This window comes from Talaromyces rugulosus, chromosome I, assembly GCF_013368755.1.
Source record: "Talaromyces rugulosus chromosome I, complete sequence".
In the NCBI taxonomy this organism is placed as follows: Eukaryota; Fungi; Ascomycota; class Eurotiomycetes; order Eurotiales; family Trichocomaceae; genus Talaromyces; species Talaromyces rugulosus.
The window spans coordinates 4,830,740-4,852,817 of record NC_049561.1 but is presented as its reverse complement, the minus strand read 5'-3'; the positions used below and the strand labels follow the sequence as shown (position 1 = coordinate 4,852,817).

The following is a 22,078-nucleotide window of genomic DNA, read 5'->3' as shown; positions in this document are numbered from 1 at the left end:
ACTGATATGACGCCAGCTTATTCAGGCATCATCACCAGATTCTGCCACCGCCTTGCACCTGCCATCATCGCACCTGCCTCTATCTATCTACCTCGCCGCTTGCTTTAGTCAACAAGACACCCAACCCATGGATACTGACTGGCCTGGCATATATCTGTCATGACACACAAAGACCGGCCTCGACTTGTCTACCGCTCAGCAGCGTTTCCCCCGTGGCAGGCCGCAACATTCGCCAGCATACTTCCGCCCATGTTGATCCAGTAACACAATAACCATGTCGAAGCCGAAAAAAGGCCCAGTCGCCGCTGGCCCTCCGCGGAGGGATATCCTGGCTTCAATCAAAATGGCCTCGATGGAGATCATGTTGCCCGTTTTGCCTGCGGGTATGTCACAGCTCGTCCGTCCGTCTCGGAGACCACCAGTCCAGCTAACGCCACCCAGAGTTAATGTCGCAAGCCTTGGACTATGTTGATCCGGTCGATCTCATAAGTGTCGCCCGGACGTCGAAACGCATGCGCGATATGGTTTATGACGATTCTCGATGGGTGGTACAACTGCAACGGATGGGCTGTTGGAATGAGGAAGAAGCGAGAAAGCATGCCGAAAAGCAAACCGTCCCTCGGCACACCATCTATCAATCACAATGGAAACAGGATATTCCCGTCGCGAACCCCACGAGAAGGCGATCAAGCGCTCGCAAATTGTCAACTGCCGATGGCTTCGATCCTATATCCGTATCGTCCGGCGAGAAGACGGGGAGTGCTGCTCGCGAACAGGGCATGGATATATTGAAGCAAGTCAAATCAATACGTGGGACTGCTCGGCAGGAATATGGCAAAGTCCACGCCGTTCTGGCACCGTTATATAACGATATCATAAAAAACGGTGGCTCTACCAACAATTTGATCTTTCAGCGATACACCGATCCAGAGAACCAAGCTAAGATGCTTGCCCAGCTTCTCAAGTTTGCAAAGACTGATATATCTCGCGGCTCCGCTGAGCGTGAAGTATGTCTCGAGGACGCAGTTCAACTATTTGAGACCGCCGCCATAGGGGAGTTACGAAGCGGATACGAAGCGGATAATATTGACGGGCACATGCGCAAATATGCCCATGTGTTGTGGAATCTCAATGGCGGCCATTCCGCCATTGACTTTTTCCTGAATCACAACAAAGTTGAGACCGGTCGGTCTCAGTTTGGCAGTGTGATTGATTGTATCGATTCCGCTGCAGGAGACGTGAAGCTAGAGCATACGCAAGCATTTTTCACACGATTTGGAGTTGCCTATAACGAAGAGATTGCCACTATAGATCGTGCGTTCCCACAATCCCTCGACGTTTTCTCCCCGTTTTTAGAGAAAACATGCCGCGATGTGCTGGCGCCTTTTTTCACAAACCTATTCGACGAGCTGCATCGAACCAACCTCGAAGGCTATTTAAAGGCGGTGTCTGGCACGTTTGCTCAATGCTTAAAGTTCATGTCTGACTTGAGAATACCTCGAAAGTCAGAAGAGGAAAGGCAAGATAGTACCACACGTATCCTCGAACAGATATACGAACCCCATTTAGATCTGTATCTAGCAGAGGAACTCGATTTCTTCCGCAAAGGCTGTGATGCAACGGTTGGCGATTGGGATAGACAGTTGTCAGAACAGGCGGCATCCACCGAATCGTTCCTCATGTCTAATGTCAATCGACAGGCAGACAAGAAAGACTTTTTGACTTCTTTTAGGAAAGTGGTTATGATGCCAGTCATGATTCTTCCTCTGCCATCATTCTCCAGCAAGCCCCAGCAAGGGGCAGAAGACGAAGACGCAAAGAACAAAAATGCAGCGCACAACAAGAGCACAGCCCGATTTTCGACGGTGGCTCCTCCCGTGCCTACGCCTCTCACAGAGGCTCCTACTGACGAGTTGGCCGCAAAGGCGGCATTAATGAATACGAAATTGGAGGGTATCAAGTCTCTTTTTAGTATCGAGGTGGCTTTGGGCTTGGTTCAAGCGGCAAAAACCAGTCTCGAACGCGCTATACAGTTTTTAAAACTAGGCGGTGCCTGGGGCAAGGCTACGAAACAGCAATGCGAAAGTATTTTCATATCATTGCTTACAATTCTAGGACACCGACATGTCATTACAGGATTCGACAAAGCTGTTGACCACCTATCCAATTACCGACCACGCGAGCAAGGCGAACGCGAAAAGGGTGGCGTGGAGCCACTTGTGACGTTTCTTGAACTTGTTAATGTCGGAGACCTTATTTTACAAATGATGGATGTCTTTTATGAGCAGGAGCTTATTGCAGCGAAGCTCGTCGATAGAAGCGACTTCCTTGACCCGGCTGCGAAGGGGAAGAAAAGATTCGAGCAAATGCTGGATGAGCGCGTGGCTTCTGGCCTGAACAAGGGAATCGATGTACTCATGGAGGAGGTTGACTATATTCTGGCGACACGGCAATTGACGACTGATTTCCACCCTGACGCCGGCATTGATTCAACCACGCAGACGCCTGACATAGGCGTTAGTGCGGCAGCGGTGGCGGTTGTTGACGTAGTTTCATCGCATATCTCCATGCTAGTGGGCAGCACCGACAAGAGCACGCTGGATGTTTTTAACCAGGAGGTCGGGCTGAGGTTATTCGGAGCGATCTGCAAGCATCTCAAACGACAGCGCATCAGCGTGGATGGGTCTTTGAAGTTAATAAGGTATGACTTTTTGGAAGACTAATGAACGTATACATGCTAATCAAAACAGTGATATGAATCACTACTTCAAATACGTCCAGACGCTGAAGAACAACGAGCTGCTGCTCTACTTTAAAGCCCTACGCGAACTCTCGCAAATCTACCTAGTTGCCCCATCCGATGCCAAGGAGCTGGCAACTGTCATCGCAGACAACGACCGCTTCCAGGGCATTTTCCGTGCAGAGGAAGTATACGAGTTTGCCGAACGAAGAGCAGATTGGTTCCAGATCCGACGCGATGTCGAGCGGGCCATGTATGGCGTGGGTTGTAATGTGATGTAAGAGACTGGCGTGTACATATTTGAGCCTTTGGACAGCTCGTTATCGTTAGTTAGATATATGTAGATATCAGATACGTAGACCAATGAATGATGAAAACTACTTACTGTTGTTCACATCTATTTTAAGCTTTGGTTTCTTCAGACTCCACTCCGGCGCGTACTGAGACACCAGCCGGACTCCGCTGGGCCAATCATTTTAATCGTAATCCTACTCGACAAAAGAACGGTTGGATGCGGTTAATTTAAAATGTATTGTTTGGAAACAAGGTTTATTTTTGGGTTTGATGAAATCGGATTGGCTGACTAGCTATTTTTGTTAAGATGTTGTTTCATTGTTGTCTCGACTTCGAATGACATCGGAATAAATTTACAATATATACGTACTAAAATGGTAGAGATATTTGACCTTGAAGGCCTGTAAGCAAGCAATCAAAAACAAAATGAACATACTCTCCCTGCTAATTCTGCATTTTTGTCTGATTCATGCAGTCTGCAGCGCTGTTCTAAATGTAGATACACGAGATACCTTTACCTCTGTTGTCACTGTCACCGTCACAGCTCAACCAACACATGCAACTGCAACCATCTCGTCATCATCTTCCTCGTCTTCGTCCTCGTCGTCGTCGTATACCAACTCGACGCAGCTCCAGAATGACTCTCTCAATCAAACAAACTCATACCGTCAGCAACACAACGCCAGCGCCTTGACATGGAACAATACCCTCGCCGTGTACGCGCAGAACTGGGCGGATCGATGTCTCTGGAAACACTCTGTATTCCCCCTTCCCTACCCAATTTTTTTTCTTAAAAAAAGAAAACCCAACATGGTCTAATGTATATGTATAGGGCGGTCCCAACGGCGAAAACCTCGCCGAAGGCTTCACCAACACCACCAACGCAATCGCCGCCTGGGCGAGGGAAAGCAAAGACTACGATTACTCCAAGCCCACAGGATTCAGTGAATCAACGGGCCATTTCACGCAACTCGTGTGGAAGGCGACTACGCAAGTTGGGTGCGCTGTTGCAAACTGCTCGAAATACGACGACAGTTTTCGTGCCAATGGCAAAGAAGCGTTTGGATGGTTTTTTGTGTGTGAGTATTGGCCACCAGGGAATGTCGTGGGTGATCGGGATCAGTATTTTGAGGAGAATGTTGATCCGGCGGTTTCGAGTGGTGTTGCTGCTGCTCATGCTGCTTTTTTGTATGGAAGAGGGATGGTGGGATTGTGGTTGGTTGTGTTAATTATGGGCATATTTTTGTTTTAATAATTCCACCGTTTTGAACGGCGTTCATCATCAGTCATTACATATGTATACTCCTATCAATGCCTCCATATCCTCACTTTCTTGTCCGCGCCTCCACTACCGACTCTCTCGCCATCTGGCGACCAGTCGACCGCAAACACCTGGTCTTCGTGGCCAGGAAGGTCCATGACCATCTTGCCAGTGCGGACGTCAAAGATCTTCAATGTGCTGTCCTGAGACGCGCTCACGAGCAGTCGAGAATCCGCCGAAAAACTGCACTGGTAGACTGAAGCAACGTGGCCACGGAGTGTGTTTATGAACCTGATCCTGTTAATACCATATACCATTTTTTGAGGTAGGGGTTCATGTCAACTTACTTGCCATCCCGTGCATTCCATAGCTTGACATGGTTGTCAAAAGAAGCGCTGCATGCTGATTAGATGTAAACTTTATAATAAAATAGGGGTTCTAACTCACCTGGCAATGTGAGCCCCATCCGGAGAGAAAGTGACATGGTTGACTGCCTTTTGATGACCCAACATCCGCGCAACAGGTTTCGTGGAGGCTTCTGGATCCCATAGGTACATGGTAAAGTCGTCGCTGGCTGACACTAGTCTCTCGCTGATTTTTCCCCCGATAGTAGCGGCCTTTTCAAACCGCTTTTCGGCTACCTCGATTTTTTCGGCTTCTGTTTCCGGAACTTTATGCGTGTGGTCATGAAATGCGGTGCGAAGCACGAAATCAGTTGAGAGTGCCAGATGGTTGACTCTATGCGTGTGCGCATTCAGTGCCGTGATAAGCGTGCCTTCTTTGGCAGACCAGACTCGCACGGTTTTATCAAGAGAAGCGGTATAGATCTTTCCAATGCCACCCCAGCGAACGCACGTCACCGAGTCTTTGTGGCTAAGCACCATCTCAATCTTCTTGTTAACAACGTCCCAAACACGCACCGTTGTATCTTTTGACGCAGATGCCAGTCGTGGCCGCCCTTCTTCTTGTGTATGATACGGCTCCCATGCCAAGCTGTTAATCCACCGGCTGTGGCCTTTGAGTGTTCCTAGAGGCTTGCCCTTTGCGGCAGCCCAGAGCCGGACAGTCTTATCTTTACTTCCTGTGGCAATAATTTGCCCATTCGGCGAAAAGGAGACAGCCAATACCCAGTCTGTATGTCCCTTGAGTGTTTCCACGGGCGTGCCTGTGTCACAATCATAGATCCTAGCCGTGTTGTCACCGCTGCCAGTAACCATTGTCGACGACGAAACGGGAGAAAATGCAATAGCCAGAATGGCTGAACCGTGGCCGGCTATCGCTGCCGAGCATCGCGAGACCGCTTTCACGCGGAACACTGCCTGCGGTGTGTAGTTGAGACGAATCACATCTTCGGTAGTCTTCAAGCCGGTTTTAAGCAAGGAACGGTACAGATCAGATACAACATCAATTGCCTGCCCGTCTTCGCTTTCTGGTTTGTATGCAAACCTGTACGGAACTCGGTCGTGCTCATCCTGTATAAGCCGAACACATTAATTTTCAAGTCCCGCGCGGCTCATATGCAAGGAAGCCTACCTACATGTTCCAGAATACTGTTCAGAATAGTTTCAAGCTCCTTGACGGTGGTGTTTGCGACAGGGATTTTGATCTCGCCTTTTGTCGGCTTTCCGGTCGATTCGTCTATGAATTGCACGACAATACTGCCCAGATCGCTGGGGATCACGTCAATCTCTTGCTGCTCCCGAGTTTTCTCGGTCAACTCGCGCTTTTGCCGTTTGCTTGCGGGTGGTAGTATGGTCGCCATTCTGGCAGTAGACAGAAAATCACAAAGGCCTCAATAACGGATTCGTAAAAGATGGCCTCAAAGAAGCGGCCAGAAAACAATGTCGTTCGAGACTTGAAGCTTTCGTCACTGAATAATTTGGCGGAAACTAGAAATTTTGGGTGCACTAAACCACTTTGGGATATCTTATCTTATCGCCCCGCGCCCGCCTTCCTAAAAGAGAAATTATCAGGGACGCGCCTTCCTCCGACTGATTTCAGCGTCATCTCGACTGAATTCTGTTAATTTAAAACTGTCACTGCAATGAATCCCTCTTCAAGATGTCGTCCATCCTCTCAATGCCCTCTTACCGGGCAGCAACAAGGAATGGACCCATAACACGGCCAACAACCGCCGCAACAAGCATTGCGTCCCAAGAGCTGGTTTGTGCTGTCAGCGAGTCCCGCGGAGTATCTCCAACAGTCGGTCTGGCCTTTGTCAACCTGTCGACATCTGAAGCAGTGCTTTGCCAAGTATGCGACAACAATTCGTATGTGAGAACAATCAACAAAATAGCAGTGTTTGAGCCAACCGAACTTCTCTTCATGAATACACCAAGCGCCAAGCAGACAAAGCTGTTTAGCGTCATTCAAGTGAATATCCCCGACCTCGTTGTCACTTGCGTTGATCGTCGGTATTGGTCTGACAGAGCTGGCCATGAATATGTAGACAAACTGGCATTCCCCGCGGAGTTGGATTCCATTCGACCGGCATTGGAAAGTCACTACTTTGCAGCATGTTGTCTCGCCGCAGTAAGTTGGACGAAAGGCTTCTTTACACAGCACAGATTGACACTTTCAGGTTCTAAAATACGTAGAGCTTCATCTTGACCTGACATTTGCGCCTCATACTCTACGTATTAAGTTTGAAGCTTCCCAAGGCTCCATGCTGATCGACCTCTCCACGGTTGCCTCACTAGAATTAATCCAGAATCTCCAAAATTCAAAATCCCGAGATTGCCTTCTTGGATTACTGAATGAAACATTGACGCCAATGGGTGGTCGCCTCCTCAAGAGCAATATCTTGCAGCCACCTACCGAACCTGACAAGATCATCGGACGGCACGATGCTGTCGCAGAACTCAGTAGTAAAGAAGAAGTTTTTTATGCTACTAGGACAGGTGCGTTTCTTTGTACAGGACTTTTATTAAGCTAATATACGTACTTGTAGCACTCAAGGGCTTTGTCGATGCCGACAAGGTCTTGACTTCGGTAGGCGAATATTTACTTCCGACTGAATTATCTGACGGAAAAGATCATTTTAAACCCAGTCAAACTTTCAATCAATTATGTGGAGCAGTCCGTAAACCACGTTATCATGCTGAAATCATACGTCTATTCCATTAGCGCCGTGTATGAAGCACTCACAGGCACGGAGAGCGCGCTGTTTCTCAAAATCAGAGATGTAAGGTTTTTTCTCATAATGCTTGTAAGTTGTCGATGCTAAGAGTATTAGATGTGTGCGCCGAGTATCTACCGTCAAATCAAAGAAGCCATAGATGGAACAATCAACGAGGATGTCACATACCAAAGCCGACCTCTTGATCTTCGAAACCAGAGAACCTATGCAATCAAGGTATATTTCTAGGTCTATACATGTATCTACACTAACTGGATCCAGACTGGAGTGAATAGTCTACTCGACGTTGCACGCCAGGCGTATAAAGAAGCCAACGCAGACGCCACTGAGCTTGTTGCAGCTCTTTCTGGTAAGAACTTGTCGCATATGATAACTCTTTCTAACACCTTAAAGAGCAACATGGACTAGGGTTAAATCTGAAATACGACAGTGCACGACAGTACTACATTAGTCTTTCTGCGTTCGAACTTGACGGGCCCCTATCTGAAGACTTTGTCAATGTCGTCCGGAAGAGAGACCGTATTGAATGCCAGACATTGGATCTCGTGAAACTCAACCAGAGGATTTCAGACTCGCACCATGAAGTTATCAACATGAGTGACCAAGCTATACAGAAACTGATTGATGAGATATGCGGAGATGTTTCTTTACTATTCAAGATTAGTGAAGCAATAGCGACGCTAGATATGATAGCAGCTTTTGCCCATCTCGTCACTATCCAGGATTATACGCGGCCAGAAATCACCGACGTTCTAGCCATCAAATCAGGTCGCCATCCGATCCACGAGAAAATCCACAAGGAGAAATTTATCCCGAACGATACTTATGCCGCTCAGCTTTCACGCTTCCAGATAGTCACTGGCTGCAACATGAGCGGCAAGTCAACCTATATCCGGTCAATTGCGCTCATGGCCATCATGGCACATATCGGCTGCTTCGTTCCTGCAGATTACGCATCGTTTCCCATAATACACCAACTGTTTGCACGAGCAGCCACGGTCGATGAGTTGAATGCTAGTGTATCAACATTTGCGGCAGAAATGCGCGAAATGTCTTTTATCCTCCGCAATATAGATGCACGAAGCCTCGTCATTGTCGACGAGCTCGGCCGCGGAACAAGTTCAACCGATGGTCTTGCAATCGCCATCGCCATTGCGGAAGCCCTTGTCGACAGCCACGCTCTCGTATGGTTTGCAACCCATTTTCGCGATCTTGCACGCATAATGGCTGAGCGGGCCGGAGTTGTCAATCTTCGTCTAGCCGTGCAGCTCTCAGAAGCTCATAGAATGACAATGTTGTTCAAAGTCGAAGAAGGCCATGTACAGGAGAGATTCTACGGGATTGCCCTTGCTCGAGTTCTACCATTCCCTCCTCAGGTTCTGGAAGTCGCACAAACGGTTTCCAAGTATCTGCACGAGAATGCAGAACGACGTGCTTCTAGCTCCAAGGCGCTGGCAACAGCTAGAAAGCGGAAACTGGTTCTTCATTTGAGAGAGCAGTTGCTACAAGCGTATAATGGAAGTATTGACGGCGAGGAACTGCGCTTGTGGCTGCAGAGATTGCAGGGAGAGTTTGCACTGAAAATGGCAGCAATAGAAGCCGACTTTGACGACCCGGGCACGTATGATTTGGGGGTTGATGAGAACGAGGCAGACGAGGACCGAGCGTCTGACGATAATTCTTTTGTGCCTGTCGAAGAGCTGGAAAATGCCCTTGAGGATGACATTATGTAGGAGGATTTCGAGGCTGGAATTTAGTCGAGGGTATTTAGATATATAACCTAGGGGTAAGGGTTAAATGACTGGTATCAACATGAATTCAACATTGAAATATTGCTTTAACGTCTAAAAAACACTGCTAAACGCTCACATGGTCCAAGAAACAAGATAACACCTCGTGTCAAACGGCTTTGCTTTTTTTTTCCCCATGTCATCATCATCACATCCGAGAGAACTAACTAACCAAATTGAAACAACACCTGTTTCCCTTTCTTCCCTTTCCCCTTTTTCCCTCCAGCAGAAGAAGAGCCAAACTCATCAAACTCCTCGCCAGGCGTAGACGCGGCACTATTGCCATTGTTCCAAGCAGCCGGCGCAGGGCCGCGACGATTGGTATCATCCCAACGCACCGTGCCGCGCGTGAGACCTGCCATTAGGGTATTTGGTTTGGGAGCAGCGGGCAGCGCCGGGAATGCGTTTCGGTCGGTTGTGCGTGGGAGAGGGCCTGATTGAGGGCGCGGGGCGGGGCGGGAGTATGATGACGTTGTTGTGACTGTTGGACGGGTCGCTGGGGTGCTGGTCCATGTGGGTATATTGGCAGAAGAGGAGCGACTACTGTTGGTGGTAGAGGCAGCTGTGGTGTTTGTCGAGGCGGATAGGGGTGGGAAAGGGTTGCTGGAAGAAGTGGAAGAAAGACTGCCGGCGCGGCCAACTGCAGAACGCGAGGACTGCGCTGTAGATGACTTTAGGCGAAGAACGCGTTTGCCGCCGGAGCCGGTGGAGCTGGAGGACATGCCTGGTAGGATACCACTTGGTCCTGGGAGGGCAGGGTAGTCTTCGTTGATGGCGCGCCAGTCGTTCCAGGCCTTGAGCAGGGCGTTCTTTTTCTGGTCGTCTTCGTAGATGTCGGCGAGTTCTTTGATCAGTTTGCCGAGTTCTGAGCTTGGGGTGTCGAACAGAGAGAAAAACGCATCGATGAGTTCGGTGGCGGAGATGAGAGATGTCCGGTAGTTGGATACTTTGGTGCGGAATTCAGAGGTTTTGGATGCGTCGTTTTGAAGAAGGTTGGACGCTCGTTCGACCACGGCTGCATGTCGCAGTCGACGGGCCTGGTCTTGCGGTGAGAGAGATGCGTTGGAGTCTCTGGCTAGAGTGAGGTTTTCCATGGCCGAGGTTGGCGCGGCTGGGGCGGCTGGAGCGCGAGAACGAATATTCGTAGCAGTAGCACTAGTATTTGCTGCAGCGGTAGCTGCTTGGGCAGGCGTTGGCCCTGCTGCTGCAACATTCCGGACAGGCGGCGGTTCTCGAGGAGTGAGCTGTCCGCCAAAGCTGCGGGTTGATACCGACTGTGCCGTTTGGACTGCCATCTGCCTTTGGTATGCTAGCTCGTCTCTTCGCATGGGTTGGGCACTCGAGACAGGCAGAGCATCGGCGTTGGGATCACGGCCTCTGCCGGCGCCACGACCTTCTCTGCGTGGTTGTCGTTGTGGCTGGTACGGAGATCGGTAGTCGAAGGTGGACATGTCTACCAAACGGGCATCTCTCCGAGCATCCTTGGATAACCCATTGGGATGAGATTCCAGCTGGTGGCCTTTGAGATCCATCTGGGTCTCAAAGACAACAAACTTCTTCTCCAGGCATTCGTTGTCCAAGCACAGAAAGTGGTCCTTTTGGAAATGTTCCTCTAGAGCGTCGTAGTTGATAAAATACTGCTGCCGGCGGTTGGTCGCCTGTCGGTCGCAGATATGGCATCGTTCATGCTTGTCTCGGCAGTGTGCGTACAGCTCGTCGTCTCCATAGAAGCGTTGATGGCAAAATTCACATTCGGGGTGTCCCTTGAACCCGCTTTGGTCAATGGCACCGGGGTTATCGTCGCCGAATTTCTCGTGTTTCCGAAGCTGCGCGATGGTGAACAATTCATGCTCATGGGTAAACACCTTTTTGTTCCTCGTGCAGAGGTCACTGAAGACTTATCATCAGCATTTGAATTGACACTACCCAGCAATGAGAGTTATTTACCACATCGACTTGCCGTGTTTGCTCTTGACATGACGGTGCAGATCCGGCCATCCAAAGCAGGCAGTATCGCAATCGCGGTCCGGGCAATTGTACCTCAGCAAGATCACCGTGTCCTCGAATATTTCATCCTTTTCGTACTTGATCCCTAGGTTGTCGTCGGTCCGGACTAGGTCTGCAGTTGCAAAGTCCTCGAAACGTTTTGCCGGATCGTCCGTGAAGATTACAAATGGCGACTCGGACTGGTAGATAGTATTAGCCCTGACCGAGAGAGAAAACAGAATTCCATCATACCCGGCAGTGTGCACACGCTTTGGTCTTGTACAATGCCCGCAGCCTCAACGCACAGATATGGCAAGTCCTGTGGTTACACGGCGCAACAGACGTGTGCTCGACTTTGGAGGCGCAGATAAAGCACACCTCGCCGTCGTCGGGCTCGTCCGTGGCCGGAGCAACCAATTGCTTGCCTTGGCCTTCGCCTTCGCCCTCTGTTGTCTTTGTGGCATCTCCGACCGGGCGATCACCGGAGGTGCCAGGTTCAGTCTTATCGTCGCGGTCTGGTGGTTGTCCGCCTCCCCCGCCGTCGGACGTTGGTGCCTGTGCTCTGCGTCCTCGACCTCCTCGACCTGCTCCTCCTCCCCCTCCTCCTCCACGTCCTCGCCCGCCTCTAGAATGGCCCTCGTTGCGGCCTTCATGTCGATGATCAGGGTTGCGCTGCGATGCATCACGTCCGCCGCCGCCGCCTCGTCGTCGCCCGCCGCCCGGGTTGGAGTTTCGCGGTCCCGTCGATTCGTCAGCCATGGAGAGAGAAGACAATTAATACAATGATAGCGAAAGGTAAGAATGCTGAAAAAAGAAACCCACGAACAATACGTGAATCGATTTCGTGGTGTTTACGAGGAAGGACAATTGGAATGCGGTGCTCTGATGGTGGCATGGGCAGACGCTTGTGATATATTTTGAGCCTTTTTTTTTTTTTTAGTGGCGGCTGCGGGGATCAGGTCGAAATGTTGCTTACTTACTGCATGCACTTCCTACGTAACACTGCTATTACTACATAACTACTGGGACAACAAACTACTACTCAGTGTGTATGACCGAGCATACTCAAATGTATGCTTGGATCAACTTTATGAGTCATAGTGATTCTTCCTGACTGATGTGCTAAGCATTCATAACCCGGCCGCACTGCCACTTTCGAGGCAATCTATACCTGATTAAATGATGATGCTTATAATAAATATCCAAGTCTGCATTAATAGCTACCACACAACGCGCCTTTTACCGACTATCTGTAGCGGACACTTCTCAAGAGCACCTGAAGACCATACACCCGCTAAAGGAGGAATAGAAAACAAAACCGCTGAGGAAAATGCAATAACAAAGCAAGAAAGAAAAGAGAAATGACAAGGCAATATCCCAGTACCAAAATATTGAGCGCCATGCAATCGATGCAGCCAAGATGATGGGTTAGATAAAATAGTATTAAATCAATGGGCAGGACTGTATCTCCCGGTATCAAAATCGTTATAATTGGGCCATGTCAAGTGATTCCAACCAGGAGATTGGCAGTATCATTCACCCGGGTCGTACAGGTTTTGGTTTAGAATCTTGGTCATGGTGAACATGTGGACGCGGTCCTGCTTGAACACTCGTCGCATGGGATCGTCACACCTGATCTGCCGGCGATCTGTAGGATCTTGCAGCTCGTTCGATTTGATGTACTCCCAGATCCGCTTAACAGTTTGTGGTCGCGACAGCTGTTTCGCGTCAGTCTTCCGCTGTGTTTTATAAAAGCAGATTCCAAACTCACCTGAATTTCGCCACCCAAAAGCTCGGAAAGAGGCCCGGACAAGTTAAGCGGTTTCTGCGCAATCAGTCTATGGCTTCGTAAAAGATAGTGTCTCTTATTTCACTCACATGGAAACCACCAGAACGATTGACTGCTTTTTTCCGGTCAGGCTCTGAACCGGAGTCGAGATCTGAGTCATCTTCTGCCCTTACCCTCTTGGCAGTCTTCGACTTGGACTTTTTCTTTGCTGGCGCAGCCTTGCGAGTGGCACCACCCCGGGTCGGCCGAGCGCGTTTGTTCTCTTCAGCCTGCAGTTTTGCCGCAAAAACAGCGTCCTCATCGACATCGGGGCCAGTCCGCCGTTTCTGGGGCTTGGGCTCCTCTAGGTCTTCGCTTTTAGCCGAACTCTTCCTGCTGGGCGTCGAAGAGGGAGTAGGCGATGCATTATTGGCAGCTTTTGCACCGTTGGTGCTATGGCCGTTGGATTTCTCGGTAGACGGGATGACATGTTCTGAAGTGGTTGACGATTCGTCATCTTTTGTATTTGCGAAAATATCAAACCGCTCCATGATGAGCTCCTTCACTCCATCCTGTTTGGCGTCAGCGACTGCAGCTCTCTCTCTCATCCTCTTCCTCGCACTCTCCAACGACCTACCTTGAAGTCATTGAGGTCATAGTCCACAGTCTGCTGTAGGCCCTGGCGGATTCGTTTCGACGATATGGTAGTAAGATCGCTGGCAGCCAAGATCGAATCAATGACCTTGGTGAAGGAGGTGAGCTGCTCCGAAGACACTTTGGAAAGAGGCTGGTTAGCGGCGGCCTCTGATGCGCCATTTCACTCGCACACTCACGCGACATGTTGTCCAGGTTCAAGTAAGCGATGAGGGGAACAGGCTTTGAAGTCCTGATATCGCTAGCGCTATCGGCGAGATCGGGCAGTCCAGGATGGAATTGGACGAGCAGTCCAGATAGAGCGTTGTGAGTTGCGGCGCCTAGGACGATGATAGGTGGGGCATGGCCAGGAAGCTGGAGCTCGGACAGCAAATGATATGCGCTGCGACACGGGTGCTGAGCAACGGGCGCAGCAGCAGAGGGCGTGCGAGAGCTTATTGCAAGAGGGGAGAGAGAGGAATTGGGAGTCAGTTATACAGCATACCACTGGGGACAGCGCATGGCTCCAGGGCGGACAGGGACATGCAGGAACGCTTGACTGGGAGCTTCATGTCCGACAGTCAGGCCAGGGTGGGGAACGGCGTGACTGTGGCGCTGGGCTGGATCCGGCCTAGCGCGGAACCGCCCATGTTTGTCTCTTTTGCCTGCCAGCCTCGGATGCATGACTAAGCGGCACACACAGAACGGTCCCTCCGCTGCAAGAGCGAACAGCGCGAGAGCGACACCAAGAAACCCGTCCTGCGCAACGCATCGTCTTTGAACAGAACATCAAGCAACGGAGCCCTTGCTGCTGGTGACTGCGTCCCCTGTCTGCCCAACATGGCTCCCAGCTTCGACACCCTCTCCGAGGACGAGGTCGACATCGATGACATCAACTTTGATGGTAAAAATCCCAGAAAAATTTCCCCGGCCTACCCCTCCGGCCGCTGACCCTAGCCACAGATCTCAACGAACAGTTTGAAGTCCGCCTAGAGTCCGGATACGACGCTTTTGTGGTTATTGATGGCCTGCCTGTTGTCCCTGGTAAGTTAATGATTTTATATTTTTCTTGCAAAACTACCACCGTCTGTAAATGCCTGCTGATTGCAATGGACAGAGGACAACAAGGACAAACTCGTCAAATATGTGTCGAAAAAACTCTCCACAGCCGGCCGGGTGATCGACTTTTTCATGCCCATGACCGAGGATCAAAAATCCGAAGGGTGGGTTTGCCCTGTGCTATTCTTATGCTGTATCAGCCTGACCGTTTTTTCTCTCTTTCAGATTCGCGTTCGTGGAATTCGAGACCCCAGAACAAGCCACAGCCGCTGTTAAATCGCTGCATGCCACCGCTCTCGATAGGAAACACACCCTATTAGTCAACAAACTCACAGATATCGAACGGTACGGTCGCGAGGGCCGCGTCGACGAAGAGTACAAAGCACCCGAGATTCCACCATTCCAAGAAAAAGAGCACCTGCGATCATGGCTTGGGGACCCGAATGCCCGGGATCAGTTTGCCCTTTTCCGCGGCGACAAGGTCGGAGTGTTCTGGAACATGAAGAAAGACGACCCAGAAAATGTCGTGGACCGCCCGCACTGGACACAACTCTTTGTGCAATGGTCGCCACAGGGAACATTCCTCGCTTCGATGCATCCCCAGGGTGTGCAGCTGTGGGGTGGTTCTTCCTTCTCCAAGCAGAAGCAATTGCCTCATCCCTTTGTTCAACTCGTCGAATTCTCGCCCAATGAGAAATATATCACAACATGGTCGGCTCGCCCTATTCAGGTTGAGGAAGGCGCACCAGGACCTCTCACATACGAGGAAGATGGCAGGCACATCATCATCTGGGACATTGAGACGGGGAAGCCTCTTCGATCCTTTGCCGCCCACGATCTTGCCGGACCCGACGTAGATGCCGCGCCCAAGAAGAAGGTCCAGTGGCCTGCGTTCAAGTGGTCAGCTGATGAAAACTATGTCGCGCGCATGCTTCCTGGACAGTCGATTTCCATTTACGAACTGCCACGTATGAATCTGCTAGACAAGACATCTGTCAAGATCGACGGTGTTGTAGACTTTGAATGGGCCCCTGCCACCGTCACTCGAGAGGGTATCAAACACTACGAGCAGCTGCTGTCTTTCTGGACCCCTGAAATCGGAAGCAACCCGGCAAAGGTCGGTTTAATGACTGTGCCAACGAAGGAGATTGTCCGCACGCGAAATCTGTTTTTGGTTTCAGACGTCAAGCTTCACGTGAGTACTGCATCTTTATCCCCCTAAGCAAATAATCTTTTTTTTCCCTTGGCAAATAATAACATCCCACAGTGGCAATCCCAAGCAGCCTTCCTCTGCGTCAAGGTCGACCGTCACAGCAAGAGCAAGAAGAGCATGGCAACCAACTTGGAAATTTTCCGTATCAAGGAGAAGGGTGTCCCCGTTGAAGTTGTCGACAGCTTGAAGGATACGGTGATCAACTTTGCATGGGAGCCCAAGGGTGATCGATTTGTCTTGATTACCTCTGGAGAGTCGATTGTTGGAGCAGCCACTGCCCCCAAAACGGCAGTCTCTTTCTTTGCACCAGAAAAGGTCAAGGGCGCCGGCATCGGGAACTTCAAGCTTGTCCGAACGATCGAGCGCAAGACTAGCAACGGAATTTACTGGTCACCCAAGGGACGATTTGTCGTTGTTGCCACTGTGCACTCACAATCAAGCTTCGACCTGGACTTTTACGACGTGGACTTTGAAGGCGAGAAGCCCGAGGCCGAGAAGGACCTCCACGCCAACGTGATGTACCTCAAGACCGTAGAACACTACGGCGTGACGGACATTGACTGGGACCCGACTGGCCGGTACGTAGTCAGCAGCGCCAGCGTGTGGACTCACTCGATGGAAAACGGCTGGAACATCCACACATTCTCCGGCGAGACGCTTTCCGAAAACCCAACCGAAAAATTCAAGCAATTCTTGTGGCGACCGCGGCCCCCATCGCTGCTGAGCAAGGAAGAGCAGAAGCAAGTACGCAAGAACCTGCGCGAATACTCCAAGGAATTCGACGAGGAAGACAAGTACGCCGTCGACATTGCCAACACGGCCGTCGTCGAGAAGCGCAAGCGCGTCCTGAACGAATGGCTCGCCTGGGCCCGCCGGGAGAAGGATCTCCTCTCCGAAGAAAAAGCCGCAGAAGGTCTCCCCGAGGAAGAGCAAGCTGCAGATGTTCTCAAAACAGCACCCAGCGCCGGAGCCGATGAAGACGCCGTTGTCGAGGAGATTGTGGAAGAAATTATTGAAGAGACGGAAGAAATAATTGGATAAATAGTATCATCTTCTTTTTATTTTCCTTTTAATCTTCTTCTTTTTTTTTCTTTCTCTTTTCCTTTTCTCAATTGATATACATTTTTGTGGATCCATTGTCTTTTTTTGTTCGGTATCGGGGAAATTCTTCTTTTTATTTATATCTTTTGATGACGCATGTTTACACAAAAATGCACAAACGACTCTTGTGCACCTGCTTTTTCTTCAAGAGCTCATATGAAGTGATGGAAGTTAATGAAAATAAAAAATGCATGCATAAAATGAAAAATTCATTACACATTGTTCCTCCCATCTAGACTGACTACATGTATAGAGGTTGATGACAGGCGGGGCGGGCAGAGAATGTCTATGTAGAGTACATGTAAGAGCTGGATGTGTTTTTTTTTTTTTTTCCCTCATGAATTATTATTATTATTCCGTGATCATTATGATACACCAATAGATCACGAGTTTAAAAAGAGTCATAATCACCTGTTGATGTCAAGCAATATTAATAATACCAGTCTTCAAGAACTCCTCGATTAGTAGACGTATCTCCCCTAGCAAGTCTTAAAACTCCACAAGCAACGATCTATAATATTGAATAAGGAGAAAAGAAGAAAACAATAAGCATAAGAATAAAAACAGCAGTCCCGTGATATCTCGTCCACTCCGACATATGGAAAGAAAAAAGAGAAGCAACAAAAAACGATATACATGAACTTGTTTTGGTGTAACCCCCACAGAAACGCCTCTACGGTCCATCCGAGAAGAAACAAGAAAAAAGAAAAACACAGCCGACTCCGAACGCATAACTAACCCAGTTATGAAGGCATAAAGAAGAGTAAAAGAGGGTGGATCATGTGGTAAAAATAAATATGAAGAAGAAAATCCCAACGAGAAAAAAAACTTGCTCCGTCTTAGTCGTAATCGTCGTCGCCATCCCCGCCGCCTCCTCGGCCCTTGACGCCGTCCTTGCGGATGGGGATTTTGATGCCTTGCAACGCAAAGCATTTGCTCAATGGCGTGCTCTCGATCACGCCGGGGAACTTTTTGGCAGAGAAAACCTGGAACGGCTCAGAGAAGACGGAAGCTAATACCGGAGCCGAGCCGTGATTGAGAATGGGTGCGCCGTTGGCATCCGGGGAATGCGATGTCCCAACATTAACAAAGTTCATCTTGAGTCTAGTTTGCTGTTAGTTCATGCACTGTTGCGTTCAGCCGCTGTCAGTTATAGCTTACCGGAAATTCCCTTCGGTGCGGACACTGAGGTCCTGCAAGATAAACCAGACACCGATTTTGTTGTCAGGGTCGGTCAATCGAAAAGCGCTCGCGCTGAGACTGCCAATAAGATTACGTGTGAACATGCCCCCGGGCGCAGCAGACTGGGCGGATAAATTGGGCTGCTGCATGCCTTGGTAGTAGCTCCCACCACCGTAGTAAGGGGCCTGCGGGTTGCCGTATGGGTTTTGGTACATCTGGTTTTGGCCGTAGTAGTTGACCTGAGGATACCCCATTTGCTGCCCGTACGGGTTCTGGCCATAAGAAGGATACGTAGGCGACATGTTCTGTTGCGGAGGCGGAGGGTACGATGAGGACGTAGCGGTGGAGATTGACGGAGAGTTGGCGGAATGGCGAACCAGGTTAACCTCGCTGCTCCCTTCGGCGTTCCACAAATCGACCGTGAGCACATAGAAGGAAGTGTCGATTTCGTTGATGTCGATCTCTTTATCCGTACTGGCATCCTTCACGACGAGCCTGATACACGGAGGCGGCGTGATCGGTCTTCGGTCCTGTAAGAAGCTCGGTCAGCCCATGTCCCAGCACACAAACAAAAACACTAACCTTGTCGCCGAAGCCACACATGCGAGCTCGGATGGGCTGCTGGACGACATGCAGCGACCAGATGCGCCCATCGTGGACGGTCGACACGGGCTGGAGATGTTCGGTAGAGCGCAGCGGACCACCGGTTGCACTTGTCGGGTACACAGGCGCTGGGGGAGGAATGCGATCCATAGAAAGCGGTGGTGGCTGGTGAGGTAGCGGCTGGGACCTCTCGTGCTCGACGGCGGCATACATGGTTCAGACGAGCGGGGTACCGCCGGTGTTGCAGGTTCAGATGAACAGGAGCAGCAGGATCATGTATATATATGTAGGACGACAATACTGGACGGAGATTGCACGTCACAATTCGGCATGCGACTCTAGGCGCAGAGGAGCTCGGTCAAGGTTGCTCGTTGACGTAATGTGCCGGTGACCATGAAGAATCTTTTCTCTTCGTTTACTGGAGACAGCAAAGAGAGATCAAGCGATAAGATATAGGCGCGCAACGGCAGACAGAGGCTGTGACTATGGCTTGTTCATCAGTGGATGTAGGCGCAAAGTGTCGAGGGGAAAGATGAGACGACGTGCTAGGGCGACCCCACCTATAAAGCTGCGAGTCAGGCCTTGACTAAGCTACGGCGGGCGGGGCGACCGCGCCGCACACGACGCTTTTGGCAGGACACTCGTTACGCGGTGCCTTCTATTAATTATTATTATATGCAAGATGCAAGGTTTTGTACTGTCCTGTTCGGGCAAACATGATCGCCGCCAATCTGCCTAATAGCTTCTTCTCTCCAAGCACTGTCTATACACGTGACGGTACTGACCATACGAGACAGCGGCTGCCATACTGGGATTAATCGCCTGCCGTACCTGCCACTTCTTCTTCCCCGCATACACCAAGCAAGACATTGACCTCTGCACTTGCTCTTGTCTGGTCGCTTTGGCTTCAAGAAACAGCAGAAAACCCGGTTGACCCCCCGAGCCCGACCAGGTTGGGCCTCCATCTGGCGACGATGTCATTGGACGCAAGCAGTTAGCGCCGCAGTACGCTGTTTCCGGCATTTCCTCAACATGACTCATGCGCACAACTCGCTGCGCAATCCTGGTTTACGGCCAGGGGTTATCATCCCATGGCCATGGTTCTCGGTCTCTCTGTGCAATATGTTGATGAACAGCTGCGAGGGCGTCAGCATAGATGCTTCAATTCTGTCAAAATGCCCTTTTTTCTGCTGTTTGCATCGCCGTATACCATTGGCCGCAGTATACGCCGCCGGAGAATGCGACCATTCCCGTCGCGGCGATTGCTGATCGATCTGGCATCCGAATGCGGACGGGGCAAAAGAGAAGGAAAAGAAAGGTCACACAACATACAATCAATGGACAATCGCCAGATTCTCGGTGGCGGATGACCTGGTTGGCCAGACGGGTGGAAAGCCCTCACGCCACGGCGCTAGGCAGCCAGCCATGACAGGTCGATCTTGCCCATCTTCCGATCTGTATCATGATCTCCCGATCTGTATCGTCATGCCGTGTGACTTGCTGTTGTTATTAGTAATTTCCGCTTCAGCCAAACGGACAAGAAAACAATGGAAAGAGGACTTCTTGGCAGGACACAAGGGGCCATTCTGTGATTCCTCAATGTTTGATTAAAATTTGGCTAGTCAGCTTAAGGTGTCGATATCTACTCACTCCAAAAACGATGGTATTATTCTACTTATTACACATCCGCTCTTGTTTCCTGCTTCAATGCCATCAAGTAGAGCAATATTTGTGAGTAGTAAAGAAATCCAAAGCTGCCAGTTTGAGAGCAAAAATGACTGTTGTTTGTGATTGTCTTGAAACTTGTTCTTCCAGCGATGTGAACAATTCTCTTTACAAAGCTCATTGTATATGGTCTTGTTTCCAAAAAGGGTAAGCGGTAGATTTTCCTTGCGTCAAAGAAATCCTAGGACCCACAATTATGAGACCTCAAACCAATCATACTTTGCGAACTATATTTGGCTTCGTCCCAGTGATTGGCTGTGGTTCATTTTAGGTTAGCCATGTGCACATTATTCTCTCTTGATGGCCTAGTCATGTGCTGTTTATGACAAGCTTGTGTCCCTGTTTCATGTCTTCACGTAAACAGACCCATTGACTGACAAATACTGTTCTGTTCATTGTTATGGTGCTGGTGCGGCTGACTGCAGCTAAAGATGGTAGCACAGATTGAATGAAACAACGTAGAGAACGTTTCGGTATAGAAGAGAGGCAGGTTTTGGAAGTCTACTCCGGCCAAGCATAGGCTGGATAAATCGAAAAGTGTTATGAGAACATAGCTGGGATAAAGGTCTAGAGTGTATATACTTTAATTTTAGAACATTTCTCTTTTGGAAATGGAGGGGAGGAAGTCAACTCAACACAGTTTCAACTGTAATACAATGTTCTGCTCTAAGGGCCTGGTGTTCCACTTCAGGTGGCATGCAACGGCAAACTGGTAGAGATATTCTTCCAAAAATTTCCCGCAAAAAAAAAACCAAGATGGTTCTCATATCACGTTAAAACATTGAAAAAAAAATGATATCAAGACTATAAACAGTAGAAAACTAAGAAGTAGATTGGCAATTAAAAGAGCCTTTGTCCTTTATCTAGTTTGAGACAAGCGGACAACGCTTTAAGCGTCGATTGCTATCCTATATAGACTGGTACTTTGTCTTGCTCCAGGCCACTGGCATAATAACTCCTATACTAAGAGCCAAGTGCCAAGTATAATAAGCTATGTCTATACATACTCTTGAATACCAACTTGATCACCAACATTTGAATGCGTACTCTAAAGTTCAAATGTTCAATGTTGCGCCTAAACAGTGGGAATCGACCATCCACCAAATACAATTGACATGTATATATGTCACTAATCTTGACTTGCCCTAACATTAAACATTCAATGCTTGAAGGTAATCCATATCATCAGCATTTAGAAAATGACATTTGGGCAAAAATATTACTTTATTTTTGACGAACCTTTTTTTAAATTTAGATTATCAAAGGAATTCTCCTTATGTCCAGTACATAGGTAGACCAGAAGACTGCGGAGGCCAAGATCGTCCCCGAAAAGAAACATTGAAATACTATGTATAGATTACGCTCCACAAAAAACTCTGCTTTTATCTTTGTTATTTCTTTCATTCTGGGGACCGCCTGCCTTTGTCACTCCAATGTCTCCATTCTTGTCGGTTGAAAGCCAGAGAATATGGAAGTGATGAAAGCTACTGGGAAATCGGAAATCGGGACACTCCCTACTAGATATTTAACAGGGGAGCTAAACTAGCACTGAAGGATATAAACACATGCGCACATTGATACTGA

General features: G+C 49.3%; 6 protein-coding genes across 6 annotated transcripts; 3 read left to right on the top strand and 3 right to left on the bottom strand.

Annotated features, from left to right (window-relative positions):
- Positions 1 to 274: 274 nt before the first annotated feature.
- On the top strand, positions 275 to 4,286 carry TRUGW13939_01649 (uncharacterized protein; the record flags this gene model as incomplete). The annotated part of the gene is made up of 4 exons (XM_035484848.1): positions 275 to 383; positions 442 to 2,701; positions 2,751 to 3,000; positions 3,867 to 4,286. The coding sequence occupies 4 exons, from the start codon at positions 275 to 277 to the stop codon at positions 4,284 to 4,286; spliced, it is 3,039 nt and encodes a 1,012-aa protein (XP_035340741.1).
- A 56-nt stretch (positions 4,287 to 4,342) lies between these two features.
- TRUGW13939_01648 (uncharacterized protein) lies at positions 4,343 to 6,057 on the bottom strand (the record flags this gene model as incomplete). Its single annotated transcript, XM_035484847.1, has 4 exons — positions 4,343 to 4,586; positions 4,643 to 4,690; positions 4,743 to 5,767; positions 5,833 to 6,057. 4 exons carry the CDS (start codon positions 6,055 to 6,057, stop codon positions 4,343 to 4,345), a joined length of 1,542 nt encoding a protein of 513 aa, XP_035340740.1.
- A 299-nt stretch (positions 6,058 to 6,356) lies between these two features.
- On the top strand, positions 6,357 to 9,167 carry TRUGW13939_01647 (uncharacterized protein; the record flags this gene model as incomplete). The annotated part of the gene is made up of 7 exons (XM_035484846.1): positions 6,357 to 6,827; positions 6,877 to 7,195; positions 7,246 to 7,286; positions 7,330 to 7,479; positions 7,531 to 7,650; positions 7,696 to 7,783; positions 7,828 to 9,167. The coding sequence occupies 7 exons, from the start codon at positions 6,357 to 6,359 to the stop codon at positions 9,165 to 9,167; spliced, it is 2,529 nt and encodes an 842-aa protein (XP_035340739.1).
- Positions 9,168 to 9,391: 224 nt separating this feature from the next.
- On the bottom strand, positions 9,392 to 14,370 carry TRUGW13939_01646 (uncharacterized protein; the record flags this gene model as incomplete). The annotated part of the gene is made up of 9 exons (XM_035484845.1): positions 9,392 to 11,114; positions 11,172 to 11,410; positions 11,463 to 11,857; positions 12,751 to 12,928; positions 12,982 to 13,035; positions 13,089 to 13,550; positions 13,616 to 13,752; positions 13,812 to 14,065; positions 14,117 to 14,370. Coding segments are annotated over 9 exons (3,696 nt in total), but the record flags the coding sequence as incomplete, so codon positions are not given.
- Positions 14,371 to 14,451: 81 nt separating this feature from the next.
- On the top strand, positions 14,452 to 16,924 carry TRUGW13939_01645 (uncharacterized protein; the record flags this gene model as incomplete). Its single annotated transcript, XM_035484844.1, has 5 exons — positions 14,452 to 14,515; positions 14,575 to 14,655; positions 14,729 to 14,834; positions 14,896 to 15,865; positions 15,938 to 16,924. The coding sequence occupies 5 exons, from the start codon at positions 14,452 to 14,454 to the stop codon at positions 16,922 to 16,924; spliced, it is 2,208 nt and encodes a 735-aa protein (XP_035340737.1).
- Positions 16,925 to 17,823: 899 nt separating this feature from the next.
- TRUGW13939_01644 (uncharacterized protein) lies at positions 17,824 to 18,982 on the bottom strand (the record flags this gene model as incomplete). Its single annotated transcript, XM_035484843.1, has 3 exons — positions 17,824 to 18,088; positions 18,146 to 18,696; positions 18,749 to 18,982. The coding sequence occupies 3 exons, from the start codon at positions 18,980 to 18,982 to the stop codon at positions 17,824 to 17,826; spliced, it is 1,050 nt and encodes a 349-aa protein (XP_035340736.1).
- Positions 18,983 to 22,078: the final 3,096 nt, after the last annotated feature.